The sequence below is a fragment of the Patella vulgata genome, chromosome 1, assembly GCF_932274485.2.
Source record: "Patella vulgata chromosome 1, xgPatVulg1.2, whole genome shotgun sequence".
In the NCBI taxonomy this organism is placed as follows: domain Eukaryota; kingdom Metazoa; phylum Mollusca; class Gastropoda; family Patellidae; genus Patella; species Patella vulgata.
The window spans coordinates 93,266,258-93,286,485 of NC_065879.2; the positions used below are offsets into that span (position 1 = coordinate 93,266,258).

Sequence of the window (20,228 nt, forward strand, 5' to 3'; positions counted from 1 at the left end):
TCAATGTAGGCTACTTAGTAGTCTTACCCCAAAAGTTAGAAAAGACTTCGTCAGCAAAAAAAATTATTTACAATCGGTAGATCTACATCTATGATTAAGATTTGATTTATGCAGTTTTAGTCAAATACTAGCCTACTATAAAGTAACAAACTTCATTTACATTACCCAGGTCAGAAAATCTCCTCAGAAAATAAAAGACAACTGTTTAGTGTTTGTAGCCCAATAAATATAAGAAGCTGACGCCGTTAAATACAGTGTTAGCCTAAACATCAGAATATTGCGCCAAAAGCAAACCAGTAAAAATATAATTTGCGGGTCACGGAAAGATAACTCTGTTTGGAAACATGGTTTGGTGTAGAGGAGTAACCGAAGTTGGCCGAGTGAAATCTGCAGAGATATGCCGGGTTGCCGAGTGAAAAATAGAACGTGACTCATTGAAGATCCAGTATTGTGCCAGTAACGTCGCCATTAAGGTGTTGAATTAAAAAGATTCTACAGTTCAGTAGGGTAAGTAATATGTAATTTCTATACAACTAAACAGTAAAGTATATTTTATTTAATATTTTAATTCATTTTTTGTAAAAAGAGATATGATAGACATTGACTTCTAATAATACACTTTCTACGTAATCGATAAGTGAATACACCATTATTACACAGGTATGGCTAGCAACTCGAATAATAACATAGAAATATGAGGGACAATTGTAACTTTTCCTTCTTCGTAAGACATCTAGACGTAAAAATATGTGAAGTAGGAGATAAAATAACAGACGGAAAACACAAATATAAATATAAACATTTCCTTTCTAACCAGTCAACTGATTAAATATAGAAATCAGAAATCGGGTTTTCCCGTACTATAAATAGTCACATCTATATATAATGGTCTGGTTTTTCCAGATAAAAATAGACCCGGCGTGTAGTTTGTTAAGAGGGAGAATATTGTTGTACATTAAGTAGAACGACGAATAGCTGAATTATTGTTTGATAGATCAAGACAGGGTTTTATAACATTGTATATTTAGGAGATAAATACCGACTGTTTAGAATTTAGAGGACTGTTATTGTCCATTTGATACTGCTTAAATCATTAGAGGCCGAGGCGGTGTTTATCGATATTGTAGCCCAAAATATTTAACATTTTTCTTGAAATTCTTTCTTTCGCGATAGTTGACGGTCGTTTTTTGGTTTTAATGACGTAAATACCAAGGAAAACAATTTTGACGTAATGAAAATATCCGTGACGTAAAAAAATAACACTCATTTCCATTCTATTTGAGTCGACCCTAAGTCCAAATCAAATAGTCAGTCGAATAAACCGGTCGATGGCTTATTAAAATTTTGGAATCGTTTGTAATCAGTATAAGTTAAAGAAAAAACGCACTAATTCCAATATCTTTTATCATTGTTTTTGTTTATTTTTTACGTCCCCTCATGTTCAAATTTGATTGTTCAAATTAAAACTTTAAGGTGTTATCTTAGTTATTGCCACCGCGGCTTAATAAAGTCATGCTTTACTTTTTCCCTCATCCCCATATGCCCCCGGCCATCTTTTAAGTGCACGCCAATGTGTACACGGGACCTCGGTTTTTCGTCCCATCCGAACGACTAGACATCTGTCCTTGTCCACCTCCAAAAGAATAGAGTCCCTATATATGATATGTTGGGTTAGGGGGGGCGTATGGGGATGAGGTATTTGACATTATCATGTGGCATCGTCCAGTCGATAAAATCAGTCAGTTAGTTCAGTCGATAAAATCAGTCAGTTAGTTCAGTCGATAACATCAGTCAGTTAGTTCATGCTCGTCCCATCCGAACGACTAGACAGCTGTCCTTGTCCGCCTCGAAAAGAATAGAGTCAATATATATGATATGAACGTGGAAAGGGGATGCGATGGGGCGGGGTCGGGGGTGCGTGTCGGTATGAGATATTTGACATTTTCATGTGGCCTCGTCCAGTCGATAAAATCAGCCAGTTAGTTCAGTCGAATAATCCAGTCGAATAAACCAGTCGAATAATTCAGTCGAAAAGTTCAGTCGAATACTTCAGTCGAATAATTCAGTCGAATAAACAAGTCACTCAATATTAAGCAGCGGTGGCAGCGGGCTAAGAAAATTAGTAGCAAATCATGCTCGTAGCCATAGCTGAAGGAGCCGGGGGCATGGGGTAGGGACCGGGGGGCTTCCCAACTAGTTTCAAGAAATGAAATGGGGTTTTAACGTCCTACTGTTCTGCTTGGAACTGGGCTAATGAAGACGGGCATACGCCATACACTGTGCTATGAGGGAAATTTTGCCCGGACAGCGGCACTACGGCCTACTCTTATATCGAATTCCATCTGTCAAATGATCTTTTACGTCCACGCCAATGTATACACGGGACCTCGGTTTTTCGTCCCATCCGAAAGACTAGACAGCTGTCCTTGTCCGCCTCGAAAAGAATAGAGTCCCTATATATGATATGAACGAAGAAAGGGGGTGGGGCGGGGGGGGATGAGGTATTTGACATTTACATGTGGCCTCGTCCAGTCGATAAAATCAGTCAGTTAGTTCAGTCGAATAAACCAGTCGAATAATTCAGTCAGAGTTCAGTCGAATACTTCAGTCGAATAATTCAGTCGAATAGTTCAGTCGAATAGTTCAGTCGAATAATTCAGTCGAATAATCCAGTCGAATAATTCAGTCGAATAAACAAGTCGCTCAATATTAAGCAGCGGTGGCAGCGGGCTAAGATAATATAGTAGCAAATCATGCTCGTAGACATAGCTGAAGGAGTCGGGGGCCGGGGGCCGGGAGGCTTCCCAACTAGTTTCAAGAAATGAAATGGGGTTTTAACGGCCTACTGTTCTGCTTGGAACTGGGCTAATGAAGACGGGCATACGCCATACACTGTGCGATGAGGGAAATATACGATCAAAATGATCGCGCTGTCAAACTATCTTTCAATGTTAACCAACCCCCGCAACAGGTATATTGGATTCGACCAATACGTCACGAAGACATTGTTGACATCGACTCTGTCGAAATTACAAGTAAATTTTTAAATTTTTCAAGAGAGAACTTGTTTTCATCGTTGTGATAATTAGTTGTGCAATGGATTTTATCGAACGGGAGTTCATTACAAACACACAGGTAAGTTTATAATAACCAACGTTAAGTAGTTTGTTCATAATCGAAGAAATCCGTTTAAAATTGACGATGAATCAGACAGTAGGTTCGAAATAAATTGCATATTATGTTTGATAAATGTCCATACACTCGTGTGACCGTGTAGATATATGCTTTGTGGCGTACGCGCGTGGTTGCTGTGCTTGTTTACATTGTCATTTCGACGCTGTGATTTTTTTTTCTTCGCAAAAAACCCTGCCCTGGCCTGTGTTGTGTATGAAAATTAGTCTCTGTCCTATTCATATCAGTGTCAGCCCGACTTGTATATTTTTTAAAACATATCCCAATCATTTATTTACAGTCCATACGGAGTTCAATAAATTGTAGTATTTTTATTGACTTGTTGAAAATCTTCGATTTTGACCAGTCTGATTATGATAGAATGACCATAGCAACCATTATGGTCAGACCAGCCTTGAAATGAAATTTACCCATTATGATTCAAATACACTCACTATCTTTGTTTTTTGTATTTCAGGTGTGTGTTTCAATAAGCCAATGGTTGAATTTCATTGTTGATGACATACAAGAAAAAATTCATGAAGATTTCCTAGAATAAAGTTTTGAGGTGTAAAATTTTTGGCCACTGCAAACAGAGTCTAGCACACAGAAAATATTCATTCGCAGTGAGTCGCCCAGGAAATTTAGAGGACTGTTATACTTATTCGACGCCACTTTTCGACCAATCAAAATCCAAGAAATTTCCATTTTGGGCTACAATATATATTAGAATCAAACAAAGTTGGTATATAACATACAATTAATCTTGTTTAGTTTTGAAAGATATACTTTAACGTTTATTTATGGTATTCGTATGATTTGTGAAATAATGCCGTATCAACATTGACTTAAATAATCTACTGTCTGTTCCAGGCGACACTACGACTCGAAATTGCTTGCTATTTCTTCAGTTTGTAATTAAAATGGTTAAAATTTACTGACCTACCTGGAATTGTCACCCCATTACTTTCTTCGTCGAGCCTTAACGCCTATAAGGTGGATAAAATACATTACTCTCTTATATATGTCACACATTTCGACACTTGTCAATTTCTCAGAACATAAACATTACCACTTCGCCTAATAATAGATATCGGTGGACTAATTATCCCGCGGACAAGTGAGCATTCCCCCATTTCTCAGAACATAAACATTACCACTTCGCCTAATAATAGATATCGGTGGACTAATTATCCCGCGGACAAGTGAGCATTCCCCCATTTCTCAGAACATAAACATTACCACTTCGCCTAATAATAGATATCGGTGGACTAATTATCCTGCGGACAAGTGAGCATTCCCCCATTTCTCAGAACATAAACATTACCACTTCGCCTAATAATAGATATCGGTGGACTAATTATCCCGCGGACAAGTGAGCATTCCCCCATTTCTCAGAACATAAACATTACCACTTCGCCTAATCATAGATATCGGTGGACTAATTATCCCGCGGACTAGTGAGCATTCCCCCATTTCTCAGAACATAAACATTACCAATTCGCCTAATCATAGATATCGGTGGACTAATTACCCCGCGGACAAGTGAGCATTCCCCCATTTCTCAGAACATAAACATTACCACTTCGCCTAATCATAGATATCGGTGGACTAATTATCCCGCAGACTAGTGAGCCTTCCCCCATTTCTCAGAACATAAACATTACCACTTCGCCTAATAATAGATATCGGTGGACTAATTATCCCGTGGACTAGTGAGCATTCCCCCTTTTCTCAGAACATAAACATTACCACTTCGCCTAATAATAGATATCGGTGGACTAATTATCCCGCGGACTAGTGAGCATTCCCCCATTTCTCAGAACATAAACATTACCACTTCGCCTAATAATAGATATCGGTGGACTAATTATCCCGCGGACTAGAGAGCATTCCCCCATTTCTCAGAACATAAACATTACCACTGCGCCTGCGTAAATTGGGTCACTCGCATATCATGTAGGGGTATAAGGGTTTTCCACAAATAGAATGCATTTGGTTAATTATGTCAAGTGAAGGAGAATTCGTACGTTTGTTTTGCGGCAGTAATACTTATTTTCAGAGCAGTTTCTAAACGTTTCTTGCAGAATAAATACCTTTATGTAAATAATTTGTGTGTTTTTTTTTGTGTGTGTGCTTTTTATTCTATTTGGTTACCAGTATTTTAATATTCCTTCAAAATATTCATACTACTGCATGTCTCCCAAAATGTTCCTCACAATATGCTACACTTATTTTCAAACATTAGATGGAATGGTAACCTTCCGGATAAAGTGTACACTTTGTATAACAAGATACGCCCACATTTTGAAAGAGGTGGACAGGGGTCCGATACGCGCAAGTATTAAAAGGAACCCATGCCTTTGGGATATAGACATATATTTTAATTTTCATCAAAATCGGACAAACATTGTGACCTCTAGAGGATACACAAGCTAAAAAAAAGTGATTTTTCGTACAATCAGGGCCCATAATCCAGGAGTTACAATCCAATATGCGCTTATATCGAAATATATTTTAAGTTTCATCAAAATCGGATAAAAAAAAATTGTGACCTCTTAGAGTGTCCACAAGCTAAAACGGGATTTTTCATCAGAGGCCATAATGCATGAAATTACGACCCGATATACGGCAATAAAAAAAAGAAACCGAGATCTTAAGGAGATACACCTATATTTCATGTTTCGTCCAAATCAGATATAAATTGTGACATTTTGAGTGTCCGCAAACAAATTGTGGACAGACGGACAGGGGCAACAACAATATACGGCCTTATCATTAAGCTACATAGACTATGTTAGAGATCCATATTGATAGAAATTAAAGTTTTTCTAATCTATAAGTTGATAATCAAGACCAATTCTGAACCACATGTTTTACACCTCTTCCCCACTATAAAATTTCACGCCAATTTTCGGCATTGCACACTACCTGCAAAGCTAAAAGGCGCCCATAGGGACATATTATAAGCTTACTCAGTTCTAGAAATTAATGTTTTACTAATGATCATCATTGATATCAAAATATTCAAGTCAGTGGATTAAACAACTGGGCAAACTAATATTACCTCCCGTAAATAGCTCTTTAAAACAAATTATATTCTACTGGGTTGAAACCACTATCTAAACATGCAAGTAGGACGAAATGACTAAGTCGAAGCCACACACAAACCACGATTTGTCAAGGGAGAAAGGTTATATAGCTTTATCTGAAATAACGTGGATAGGCGGTTGATTCCCCGCCCATCAGTGAGGAAGTAGGATGTTAAACCCAATTTCATTTAATCCTTAAGTTAATTAATGTTTATGTTATTTTATATTCACAGATAAAGACGAAAAATGGCGGGATATAGGAATCCAGGTAAATAGGCGATACGCGCGTTACTACATAATATGACATCAACTGTCTTCCGTAAATAATGAAGCAATACTGAGTAGCCTTTACGTTTTTTTTTTCAACGTATATGCTTTAAATATTAAATTGTTTGCCCTTATTATGAAATAGTGCAAATGTCAACCGGAATTCTAAATACAACTTACGTTAAACTCCATTTCATTTCTAAATACAACTTTCGTTTGAAATCAGGACGTCACAAGGTGTAGTTGACGTCATATGTCTTACAAATAATAATTTAGTAATTCGTTATAGTCCCAGTAAATTATAAATTATGTACGACGTAGAAGCTCTCGCTTTGTCTTCTGTGGTTTCAACAACAAACCTCCCATGTAATACAAGAATTAATTCTATTGTCATTCGATGTCCTTTTCAATCAGCTTGATATAAATCATTAAGGAAATCTAATATTTAATGGTAAGCGTGCATGGAGATTGATATTGTATTTATATTTGATTGGGTAGTCGAATGGTCTAAACTGGTGCTCTTTAGATCATAAAGGTCTGGCATTGAGTCAACAAACGTAGTTTGAGGTACCAGCTTGTTAGTTACGCGGAGTAGGGTTCGCCGGTTTCTTCACACGTACAAGCATATTATTGATATAAAATAGAACCATATGTTAGTCCCGAATTGACCCGTTTTTTATTCTGGTATGTTTCACCTTTAATAAATGATCTTTTATCTTTTAATTTAGGATACCTGCCACACCACCATGCCATTTTAACGGAAAACAGCAAATTGCTACGAACAATACTTGCGGACGGAATTAAAAACGTGGCACACAAATTAAATGAACGTTTTGTTTTGAGTGATCATCAGTTGAACATCATATTAAAAACAGTCCCTCATCAACCAGATGATGGTGTATTCGAATTAATAAAAATACTAAAAGGCAGCTCGGCGGTACATTTTGACAGATTTATCGAATGTTTGAAGGACCTCGGGTATTTAGGATTGGTTCAGAAGCTTACAGGTATTTACATATATATCAATGGTTTTATGAGCATTGATTGTGGGAGAGAGTTCCATTGATATTTTACTTTTGGATATATTTCAACACTTATTATTTTTTCAGGATGTCAGTTTCGATTTCGGCAGTTTGATATTTTTTGAAGAACGTAACTTCCCACCTTTATGAAAACCATGTAAACACAACGGAACTCTTGTTTTTCATTCGGAGTATGAACCCTGTTTATTTAAAAATTTGGGTCAGTTATTGAGTGAACAATAGACTGGGCAACAGAAAATGAGTATACGCCATACAGCGTACTACGAGTGCCGAGATATGTAGGTTATATTATGTACATTACCGCGACCAACACTGGAAATAACCAGTGCAATATTCACTCTGTGAATAGTACTGTTATTGATAATCATTGTGCAATGTAATATGGTGGGGGTGGGGGTCATTTCATCCAGGCGGCGATATGTCGGCCAACCTTCGGTAAAGGTTTGACCTCTATACTCTATTTTACTAAACAACATTTGTCACGAGTTATAGGGACTTTAACAGATTATGTAACTGCTTGTCCATATATATTATTGTTCATAATATCTCTTTCTCCCTCCCCATTTATTATTATTATTATTATTAATAATCTCGGTGGCAGGACTATCCATGCATGGCAAGACAATTATTCATAAAATGAAATCTTCATTGGATCATGAGGTCTGTCATTGAGTCAAGTGCCGTGGTGTCGATTCCTCGCTTATACGTGACAAGGAGTAGGGGCGCCTGTGCAACCTCGTGGGTTTTCTTTAGGTCCCCCGGTTTCCCCCTCCCACTGCTAAAGACCAGTAAGTGCAGGCGAATTATTGAAATTAAATTGAAACATATGTTAGTCCAGAAATGACCTAGTTTGTATCCAGAGGACGTTAAATCCCATTTCTCCTTCTCTCTCTCTCTTCAGAAAGACATTCAACTAGTGTTAATACAATCCCCCAAATAGAAACACGACCATCTCCTAGTACCAGTAGTAGTACAGATACAGTATCAGCTTTGGGTCTACAAACAGTAACACGGCCATCTCCTAGTACCAGTAGCAGTACAGATACAGGATCAGCTTTAGTTTCACAAACAGAAACTTTACATGGTAATACTAGTACAGGTAAATATATTTGAAACATAAAAATTAACAATCTTGATAAGACTATAAGGATAAACCCTACTGTCCAGTTATAAGTATAAACCTTATATTGTCCAGTTATGAGACTAAACCCTATATTACCCAGTTATGAGGGCAAACCCTATATTGCCCAGTTATGAGGATAAACCCTATATTGCCCAGTTATAAAAAGATAAATATATTTCAGACACAAACATTAAAAGGGCAAAGCCTTTGTACCAGTTAGAAGAATAAGTCCTATGGACCAGTTATGCTCCATGTCAATACGAATAAATCACATTTTTTAGCTTGTGGACCCTTAGAGATCACAATTTGTAACCAGTTTGAAAAACCGTTCCAATATATCAGTGTTACACCATATTGACCAGTTACAAGGATAGGATAAACCCTGGCTTATTGACCAGTTACAAGGATAAACATTTGCTTATTGACCAGTTACAAGGATAAACCCTGGCATATTGACCAGTTATAAGGACAAACCCTGGCATATTGACCAGTTACAAGGATAAACCCTGGCATATTGATCAGTTACAAGGATAAACCCTACTGACTATACATAAGGATAACACACATTGACCAGTTAATGTTGATTTAATTTCATGATTTGTGACCTCCAAATGCTGCAGTTTCAGATACGTTCATATTGTTTTAGTCAGAACCATATTAAAATACAGTCTTGTTTTAGTCAGAACCATATTAAAATACAGTCTATCAATAAAATCTTTATTCAAAAAGAGACGACCTGATTAATCTACTGAGGAGGGGATATGTATTTCCGGGATTCATTTCATTTCAAACTTTCGACCATTGAACACCAAATGTATCTAGATATATAGATGTTGATATAGCTCAGTAGGTTGTATGTTGTCAGTGATTATTCTCAGTATGGCATTGTAGTTATTTGATATTGTACTTCTATAACATTTCCAAATCCCGAACCTCTCCTGTTACCCAATGTTTGTTTTATTTTCAGAAATCCGGGTATCCATTATAGGAAAGACAGGGGTTGGTAAGAGCGCACTAGGGAATGCGCTGTTACAACACAATATCTTTAAATCACAACAACAGACTTCCTCTGTAACATCAGAATGTGGTTTGGGACAACGACATCTTCAATTAAATGGTGTAGATACCTTACTAAAAGTTGTGGATACACCAGGTTTGTTTGACACGGGTAACAGTAACAAAACAATAGCCAAGGAAATCGTTAAATGTATTAATATTTTATCACCAGGGCCCCATTTATTTATTATGGTATTCAGAATTGACTCAAGGCTCTCACAAGATGACATAAAAGTTCTTGAATACTTTAAAAATACCTTCGGTGAAATGATTGATAAATTTGCCGTTGTGGTGTTTACTGGGAAAGATCTACTGGTTGATCGAAGTGAAGATGGTGCTATAGACGAATTTCATACTCATTTGTCAACATTTAGTGATGTTTTTAAACACTGCCCATCCACAACGATCAATAATGGAAGGAAAGATACAACAGAAGGAAAGACGAAGGATGTTGATAGAATCTTACAATTACTTCAGACAACTATACAGAAAAATGGTGGGGCCTATTATAAAAACGAAATGTACGAAGAGGCGAAGAAGTTGTTTGAAGACCAAGAAGTAGTCAATCAAAACAGATTGGCCGAAATAGCTAAACTGACGAAGCAAATTGAACAATTGAAACAACGGGAAGAGGAACAAAAACAACGCGAAGAACAACAAAAACAACGAGAAGAGGAACACAAACAACGGGAAAACAATTTGAGAAATTGGGAGCTAGCACTGAAACACAAAGAAGATGAACTTTCTTACACAGAACAAGCCACCACATCAGCATATCAATACGGTATGTTATTTACTATCATCATCATCCTCAGACATGATATTAACACCATATCAATACGGTACGTTATTTACTATCATCATCACCCTCAGACATGATACTAACATCATATCAATACGGTACGTTATTTACTATCATCATCACCCTCAGACATGATATTAACACCATATTGTTATGTGTCTAGTAATATATGTTGTTATGTAAATCAGTGCGGGTATAGATGTATGATAATATTGTTATGTTTCTAGTAATATATGTTGTTATGTAAATCAGTGCGTGTATAGAAGTATGATAATATTGTCTTCTACTCGTTACCTTGACCTGAATTTTACATCATATTCATCTGATTTCATTATGTTATATAGTTGTCATCACATTCATCTGATTTCATTATGTTATATAGTTGTCATCACAGGGAAATAAGTTGCATAAAATTCTTGTTACTCTCGTGTTTGTGTTAATAAAGTGGAGTCAACTGCAATACGTCATATCCGGTAGTAAATCAATTGTAATTATAGATTTGGTTTGATGCTTTCCAAAAGTGCGTTTTATTATATGGCACGAAGCATAATGACCTGTAAGAAATCCTTTAGTTGAATTTTAATTTGTCAATGGTGATCATCATTATTTTAACGTCTTATAAACAAAGACTTGCTATAATAATATTATTGTCAATGATACAAATTATTACAGCCACAGGTATAATATCGTCGTGTTTATTGTTTCAGTTGAATACCAAGAGAGTCCACCTCGTGCCAAGAGGAGAAAGTTTATATCTAGAAGAGAGGCGAGGATGATGTCACCTGAAGATAACAGTAGGATAATATCTAACTATTATAACTCTATAATTATTTATGTAATCTTGTAATTAGTTCTTGTCCATGGCTTATTTGAAGAATTTAACGAAAATAATGGGAATAATTTTGAGCGTGAATGCCAACCTTTTCTGAAACCACGTGACTGTGCGAGGATGAACATTACTGATTTTCAGCCAAATTGAGGGCAATTATTGAGTGAACAAAAGACTGGATGAAATGGGATTTAACGCCTTACATGTCTGAGCAAATAAAATCTGGTATACACCACGTAGCGTGCTATGAAATATTTATGTTACTTTGTAAGACCTACGGATACCTAAACGTCGTCTCATTGTCACTGTGCAAATAGTTCTGTTATTGATAATCTCTGTGCAATGTAGAGAGATATCATTTTGCCCAGACAGCGATGGCTCTGCCAACTCTCTCTCTCCCTCTAAGAAAAAAAAATAATGTTATTTTTCAATATTTTTTAAATTCAGATACTGTAATACTGCACCATACAGATCAGAGATATGGAGAAATGTCTGGTTCGTCCCAAGGGAATCAGTTCATGATTAGAGAAATGGCGGATAGACGTCACTATGATGTATCACATTCAGGAGTCGGCAACAGATCAGAGATACACGAGGAATATGGTGAGGTTGATATTCTGAAAGTTGAGGTTAAGAAGGCACACAGCACAAATAGTCGAATGGTCTAAACTGGTGCTCTTTAGATCATACAGGTCTGGCATTGAGTCAACATACGTGGTTTAAATTTTCAGCTTGTACGTTACTAGGAGTAGGGTTCGCACCTACAAGCATATTATTGATATAAAATAAAACCATATGTTAGTCCCAAATTGACCTGTTTTTTTTTCTGGTATGTTTCACCTTTAATAAATGACCATTTATATTTTAATTTAGGTGACCTGCCACACCACAGGGTCATTTTAACGGCAAACAGCGAATTACTACGAACTACACTTGCGGACGAGATTGAAACTGTGGCACGCAAATTACATGAACGTTTTGTTGTTCATGATTATCAATTGACCAGCATATTAAACGCAGTCGCTAAACAACCAAAGGATGGTGTATCTGAATTAATAAGAATACTAAAAGGCAACCCGAAACATTTTGATGCATTTATCCAATGTTTGATAGACCTGGAATATAAAGGATTGGCTGAGAAGCTCACAGGTATGTACATTTATTACTGGTCTCAGTGGTTGTATGCGCATGAATTAATTTAGCATTGATTGGGGTGAGGGTTCCTCGGTATATATTTTAACACTTATTATTTTTTCAGCATGTCAGTTTCGATTTTGGGATTCCCTCATGGGTGTTTGATATTGGCATTGATCAATCAAAAGTAGAGAAAAGAAGCCATCACGGTTTCGAGTTAAAATGCGGATCTTCCGTTTGTCCTGAAATGTTATATAAATCATTAATTAGACCTTTATTCACATGTCAAGCATACAGTTTACCTCGTAATTCATTTTCGTCAAAGTAATATAATTTTATACGTTCACATTATAACTTTTATTGTCGTCGCACCGTCCGTCCACATTTTGTTTGTGGACACTCTACAGGTCAAAAAATTTTATCAGATTTTGACGAAACTTGAAATATAGGTTTATCTCCCAAAGATCTCGCCTCCCTTCGATATCGGCGTGTATTGGATCGTAACTTCATGGATTATGGCCCCTGATTGTACGAAAAATCGTGTCATTAGCTTGTGGACATAAATTTGTTATGTCGGACCGTAACACCCTGGATTATAGCACCTTATTGTATTTTTTCTTTTAGCTTGTTTTCTGTCCATCTGGGCGCATCTTGCATGACAACGGTTTGTTAACAATTTGAGTGGGGTGTCATCTATACTAGAGAAGACTCAATAACCGTATCTATTGTTTTTACCAAACTCATTTCGTCTTGTTGAACTCATGCGCATTGTTCTTACACTCATTTCAATTATAAAACACAAGTCGTCATTAATATTCCTTATCAATCATAATCTTCAAACGTAGTATTCGTATAATTATTCATGTAATATTGTAATTAGTTCTCGTCCATGGCTTACATCTATATGAAGAATTTGACTTCCCACCTTTTCTGAAAACCATGTAACCGAGAGAGGCTGGGTGCTATTTTGTCTCAGTCAGAAGATTTCAAAATTTGGGGTAATTATTGAGTGAACAAAAGATTGAAGGAGATGTGATTTAACGTCTTTCATTTCTTCACCAACTCGGCAACCGCCGCCAACACTGGAATCAACCAGTGCAATATTCACTCTGTGAATAGTACTGTTATTGATAATCACTGTGCAATGTAATATGGTAGAGGGGGGGGGGTCATTTCGTCCAGGCGGCGATATGTCGGCCAACTTTCGGCAAAGGTTTCACCCCGGTCTTTATTTTACTACATAACATTTGTCACGAATTATATTGACTTCAACAGTTTATGTAACTGCTTGTCCATTATTGTGCATAATCTCTCTCTCTCTCTCTCTCTCCCTCTGTGGAAGCGTTCATTTAATACCTTTATTGGCAGGACGAGCTAACATGTCTGGTAAGACAAATAATGGTAAAAGGAAATCTTCAGAAAGTCATTCCACTAGTAAGAATTCAATTTTCCAAGTAGAAACACGACCAACCCCTAGTACCAGTAGTAGTACAGATACTGGATCAGCTTTAGTTTCACAAACAGAAACTTTACATGGTAATACCAGAACAGGTAAATATATTTCAAACATAAACATTAAAATCTGGACAATCTTTATAAACAAATCCAGGAAGACTATAAGGATAAATCTTATATTGCCCAGTTATAAGAATACATCGTATTGACCAGGTACAAGGATATAAGGATAAAGTTGCCAATATTATTTCAATGTTCACGGTGCAGAATGCATATGTCCGCAGTTCTTCAAAATACGTATTCTAGTTTAACAATTTGCAATTTCCATTCCACCACAATACTAATGTCAAAGTGTTAAAATACAGAATACACTTTTCAATAATACTAAATACAGTATAATAGTTATTTTGCACATTACACTTCTCCATTCTGCATTTTGCATGATAGACAAATGCATAATAGAACTATCTAATTCAGATGATATTTAGACTAGCCTACTGTTGATGAAATTGAAGCAAAGTTGATCAAATAGTGTTAGGAGAAACCCAACGGGACCGTATACAAAGTAATATAATAATTATAACAACATGTATGAGATACAATACAATGAACACAGAGGCAAAATTTCACAAATTGCACTTTTAACCACTGAAAACTTGAGTCTGGCCCGACAAAACCCATTTAATTGTTGAATGGACAGTAAACCCCATTTCGATTAATTTTCATTCCACGCTACATGTATAAAATAAATACAATCTGATTATACCGACATTAAATTTATTGTTTAATTATATTAATATCCAGGTCAAGAACAGATGCATTTGTAGTGCCATATTTTTTTTTATTTAATATTAGTTCTGTGCGATAGGTGTTATGTTATCGGAAGGTATAGTTTAGACTTTTAGCTACTTTGTGATCAGTTTTTCGTTTATGATCCTGAAAGCAGAATTCATATTTATATAAATGTGCTTTTCTCATAAATGGGACGGGGTCAGTTCCCACTGGCAAACCAATAGTTTGCTGTATTATCTGATCTCCAACTTCAACTATGGCATTGTCAATGAGAAAATGAATAATGTTTTGAAACTTTTCTTTATCCATAACGATAGTTTCGGCATTGCGACGTTTAATAATCCATTTACCAACTTCTGAGTAAATGGCCATCAACTTTATATTATTTTTTGATTGAAACAATAATTATCTATCTTTTCAAATACACTGTATATGTATGTATCATATATCTATATTCAACATTTATGTTGTAAGATGTACCCAAAACAGTATTACATTTCAGCGTAAAAATTAGAAATGACGATGTTCTGTAGCAGAGGTTTTCCCGGCTTTGTCATGATTTCATTATGTTTCACAGGAAAATAGGTTGTATAAAATTATAATAGAGTTCTTATTCCTGGACTCACAGTTACTATTAAGGTCGATGGTTATGAAATGATGTTGAAGTACAGTTCATCATTTCCGGAAGTTACTCCCATGTTTTTGTTTATAAAATGGTGTCAATTCATAATTATAGATTTTGTTCGATGCTTTCCGGAAATGCATTATATTATATGGCATTGAAACATCAGTGATATTTTTTTTACATGAAGTCCATTTTCAAATAGTAGTCATTACACCTGAATGTTAATGATACAAATATTTGTTGTTATAGACACGGGTATAATATCTTGGTATTTATTGTTTCAGTTGAATACCAAGAGAGTCCACCCCATGCTAAGAGGAGAAAAGTTATAGCTAGAAGAGAGAAAGGAAAGATGCCACCTGAAGATGAATGTAGAATAATATCAAACTACGTGTATTTAACAGAGAATCTGAATCCTCTACACCCATTATTAGACAGCTTAATTGAAATATATGTTCTAAATGAAGATGACTTGGAAAAAATCAGGAGAGCGGAATCTAGCGCCGGTACAAAGGCAATGATTCGTCAATTTCTAGATATTCTTCGAACTTGTGGTAGACATGCTTATCCTAAATTTATCCATTGTTTAATTAAATCAGGATATGGAGAAGTGGCTGAACAATTAACATCGGGTAAGTAGAATAGCACAATTTATGTTTGATACAATTATTTTAGTTTGTCAGTGATATTCTAAGATATATTATTGTGGTATTTATAATAATTTCAGATGTTGATATGGATGGAATAGTTAAAAGGGAAGAGAAACAATTACGGACAGAGAAAAAATATTTACAGTTACAGAAAAAACTTCAACAAATAAAACAGGAGAGTGAACAGGCGATTCACATATCTGCCAAAGAGAACCGGAGGATAAAAACGACGTTGAACTCATGGAGGATAGCTTTAAAAACAAAAACCAATATCTTGGTTCGATTCAAGTCCGAGATGAGAACAAAAACGAAGCTACTTGACCGACTAAAAGAGGAACGGGACACAAGAAATGAGGATCTACAAATGACAAAAGTGAGAAACCGTATTTTGTGCGATGAGCTGGACCGAATTTATGAACAAAATGTTATAATAGACAGAATTAAAGAGGAATTTGAAGATGATGATAATGGACAAGGTAAACCCGGATAAACTTTTATTTGGTAATTAACAACCAGTAGTGTTTCTTGGCCAATCAGTCTGTATATTTAGTATTTTTGTTGTAAAACAGATGTTACGTTCAGAGCAGAGTATGTTTTGGCCAATTGGGGTATGCAGTAACTTCTCTCTTTTATGGTATAATATCCTGTTTTAATTTTATCTTGCCCACTCTTGTTTTCTTGGTTTCTTGCTGCTTGTCAAAAAGTTAGTTGATTTGAACAATGTATTAACGAGAGAACCGTTTACACTATCTGATATTTATACCATTCCTTATCTCTACAATTCTTTATCCAGTGACAAATGGCGTACCTGATCTTATTGAAGTACGATTGGTTTGGTGCGTTTTGATATGTATACTATTCCTTATTTCTACAATTCTTTACCCAAGCGACAAATGGCGTACCTGATCTTATAGCAGTAAGATGTGTTTAGTGCGTTTTGATTTTGAAGATTTAAATTTGACATTGTTCACATTATTATTATGTGTTTATACCCATTTAGTTTATATATGTCTTTATTTATTCTTTAATATCGAAATATTTCAGATGTAGAAATAAATAAATCCGATTATTCGTCAGTTGATATTCAAGCAAGGGATGGGAAACTGCTGGTAAAACAAGAACCTCTAGATGTACATCAGGCTGAAGATGTAAATGAGACTGATGATATAGATCGTAGTCTTCCAACAGATGATACACCTGTTGACGGCATTACAAAAGGTTGTCAACTTAATATAAAATATGATATATTCCTACCTAGGCAGTCCATTTATTGTTGTCGTTTTGGCTTTACTAATGGATTTTGTACCTGATTCCCGTCCCGTTAAGTAGTAGACTTTATATGATCACATTTTGTTTATAATAACCATTAATTAAAACATTGATAATAATAAACACTAATTATTATTACATCCACAATTGTTCTAAATATGGCACAGCTTTGTTGACATGAACAAATATATAGTAATTAATCAGTTTGCCTGATGTAAACACGAGTTTGTCTTCTAACTTTATGTCCAACAACTTGTCTGGTAAACCATAATGTGTGGGGTGGGTTTTTATAGCTCTACTAAACAAAAACAGATAATATGTTTAAAATACGATTCATGATGCATTAACCTTAATATGTATGCGTTTTAATTTTATCTATTTTAGACAAAGTTGTTGAAAATACTGGCTTGTTTGTTAAACAAGAACCACAAGATGTAAATGAAACTTGTGACGTAACACAACCAACTGATTTGTGGTCTACTACAAGACCAGATATAGATCAGACTCATGAAGTATTCCAGCCAGCTGGTGATCAACAAGGTATAGCACAATATTCACACGCCATATTAAATGTTACAATAATTGATTTAAAAACTGTCTATCACCATCTGTTTAACGCAGATTATAGATACCCATGATTCAAATGTTGAGGGAGAGAGGTGTATAAAATCATAAGGCTGAGGACAGATGAATAGTGTGCTTAGTTAAGGTTCATCAAGGTCTCTTCAAATCAGGAGGATGGGTGGGGCAAAGGCATTAACCTATTCCAATCCTGTAGTTCTAACTTGTCAGGGATAACACATTTTGTAGGAAATTTACTCCAGTTATTTTCGTTGAGGCGAGAGAAATCGAAGAAAGTAGGATGAACGGCAATTGTCCATGAGGGGTGATATAACACCAACTTCTAAACTACCAGTATCTGATAAAACCACTTCGTTTTTGAGTTCATAACAATGAAAATAGAAACATTGAATAAATATTAGACTCGCAAAAAAACATATTTTATCCACTTGTTCGTCTTAAATATTAGAGTTAACGTAATCACAGCGCAATTTACATGCGGACGTTTTATGCAGCTGTCCACGTCCGTTGAGACGTCTGTTCTCATTTAGGAGCCACGGTGGCTAGGTGGGTAGGACGCTGGCTCGCTATCCTGGAGATCGCGTGTTCGATCCCCGCATTGACCGAGAGAGGTCATCGGGGTTTTCGGCGTGGTTTCCCCCTTGTCGGTGGCGCAGGACGGTTGGTCTGATAAGGACAGCTGTCTAGTCGTTCGGGTGGAACGAAAAACCGATGTCCCGTGTATACATTGGCATGCACGTAAAAGATCCCTTTGGCAGTTGGAATTCGATATAAGAGTAAGCGATAGTGCCGCTGCCCAGGCAAAATTTCCCTCATAGCACACTGTATGGCGTATGCCCGTCTTCATTAGCCCAGTTGGACGTTAAACCCCATTTCATTTCATTTCATTTTGTCTGTTCTTATTTGTTTGTGGAAACTCTACGGGTCAAAATTTGTTCTTATTTTTATGAAACTTAAGATATATGTTTATATTTCAACGATCTCGGATGGGTTCGACTTTGGCACGTATCCGAGCATCATTGCCTGGATTAATGCCCCCGATTGTATGAAAATGGTGCTCTGAGTCTGTAGCCCCCCCCCCCGAGATCAAATTGTTTCCTTATTTCTTTTATGAAACTGAGATGGGTGCGATTTTGGCACGTGTCTGGTCGTAACTGATTATTGTCCGTGATTATAGTTTATGGAATCTCTAGAAATCATAATTATTATTCGATTTGAATTGACGTTCAAATATATGTTGATTACACAACAATCGTAGATGAGTTATGGCAACTTCCTGTAAAATGCCCCACCCCACCCCCAATCATCCTTCTTTTACACAGATAGTAGAAAAGCATGTTGATATATATACAAAGGCGTACGTAACTAACGTACGAAAATTAAATGGTAGCTGGCTTTTTTTTTTCGCACGTATACAGTGAATGGCCATTTTGCTCAGTAATCCCAGCCAGAATTTGGCTATTTTTTTAAAATTGCGTTAAAGTTTTAAATTTTTGTTTAGAACTGAAATAAATTAACTTTTAGTCAATCCCCACGCTAAAAACATTAACATAATTGATTGTGTATATCTGAAATAGACACGACCGAAGCACAAAGTAGTGCCAATATGCCGACGTCAAATCTAGTGTTGTAGATGATGTTATATTTCTGAAAAATCATTGGCAGAAGCGATAAGACGTTCTGTACGGATTATACAGTCCTTAAAGGCTGCAAGAAGGCTATTGTTTACAATGTAACATTGTGTCTTGTAATGTTGATAATGATCATAATGATGGTGTTTACATTTGTTTGTTGATGTGACCTCATGACCTGTGACGTTTAGATAACGTAATATGGATATCATGGCTATTCACTGTGTCAGAGTCACTTCTCTGCAGGTAGGGTGAGTCTGTCGTTCAGATTGATACAAAGGTAGTCCAATTATTGTCCAATTTCACTGTATATTAAAGATCAAACGATTTTAGATGAATTCAATTATGGCCCCTGTCTTTTACATAAAATGTGTGACTAAGTAAGTGGGCGTTTTCTAGTGTAGGGAGCCGCGGTGATTCAATGAGTAAGACGTTGGCTCGCTAACCTGGAGGTTACATGTTCGATTTAGTTACTGGTGCTCGACAGGGTTGCTGGCAAGGGACAACATATAGTCGTCCTGATGGGACAAAAAACTGAGGTCCGGTGTAGGGCCTACACATAGGCGTAAAATATCACTTTGCAGTTGGAATTCGATATGAAAGTAGGTGGTAGTGCCCGTATCCGGGCAAAATCTTCCCCATAGAACACTGTATGGCGTAGCAGGGCATATTCCTTTCTTCATTATCCCAGCCGGAGCAGAACAGTA

At 36.3% G+C, this 20,228-nt stretch overlaps 1 protein-coding gene across 7 annotated transcripts in view; it reads left to right on the top strand.

Moving 5' to 3' along the window:
* Positions 1-519: 519 nt before the first annotated feature.
* The window catches only part of LOC126816802 (zinc finger protein 271), an 80,804-nt gene continuing 61,095 nt past the window's right edge, over positions 520-20,228 (top strand). Inside the window, exons 1-13 of one of the 7 annotated variants that reach the window (XM_056100229.1) lie at positions 520-540; positions 6,497-6,531; positions 7,259-7,537; positions 8,475-8,672; positions 9,664-10,536; positions 11,262-11,348; positions 11,831-11,986; positions 12,257-12,532; positions 13,886-14,068; positions 15,674-16,021; positions 16,117-16,515; positions 17,084-17,257; positions 17,693-17,848. In XM_056100229.1, coding sequence (XP_055956204.1) covers positions 6,510-6,531; positions 7,259-7,537; positions 8,475-8,672; positions 9,664-10,536; positions 11,262-11,348; positions 11,831-11,986; positions 12,257-12,532; positions 13,886-14,068; positions 15,674-16,021; positions 16,117-16,515; positions 17,084-17,257; positions 17,693-17,848 — 3,151 coding nt within the window. In that variant the 5' untranslated portion in view covers positions 520-540; positions 6,497-6,509. Of the gene's footprint in view, positions 541-3,511; positions 3,913-6,496; positions 6,532-7,258; positions 7,538-8,474; positions 8,673-9,663; positions 10,537-11,261; positions 11,349-11,830; positions 11,987-12,256; positions 12,533-13,885; positions 14,069-15,673; positions 16,022-16,116; positions 16,516-17,083; positions 17,258-17,692; positions 17,849-20,228 lie in introns of those variants that run through there. The other 6 variants (XM_056100244.1, XM_056100227.1, XM_056100233.1 and 3 more) reach the window with 6 other exon arrangements.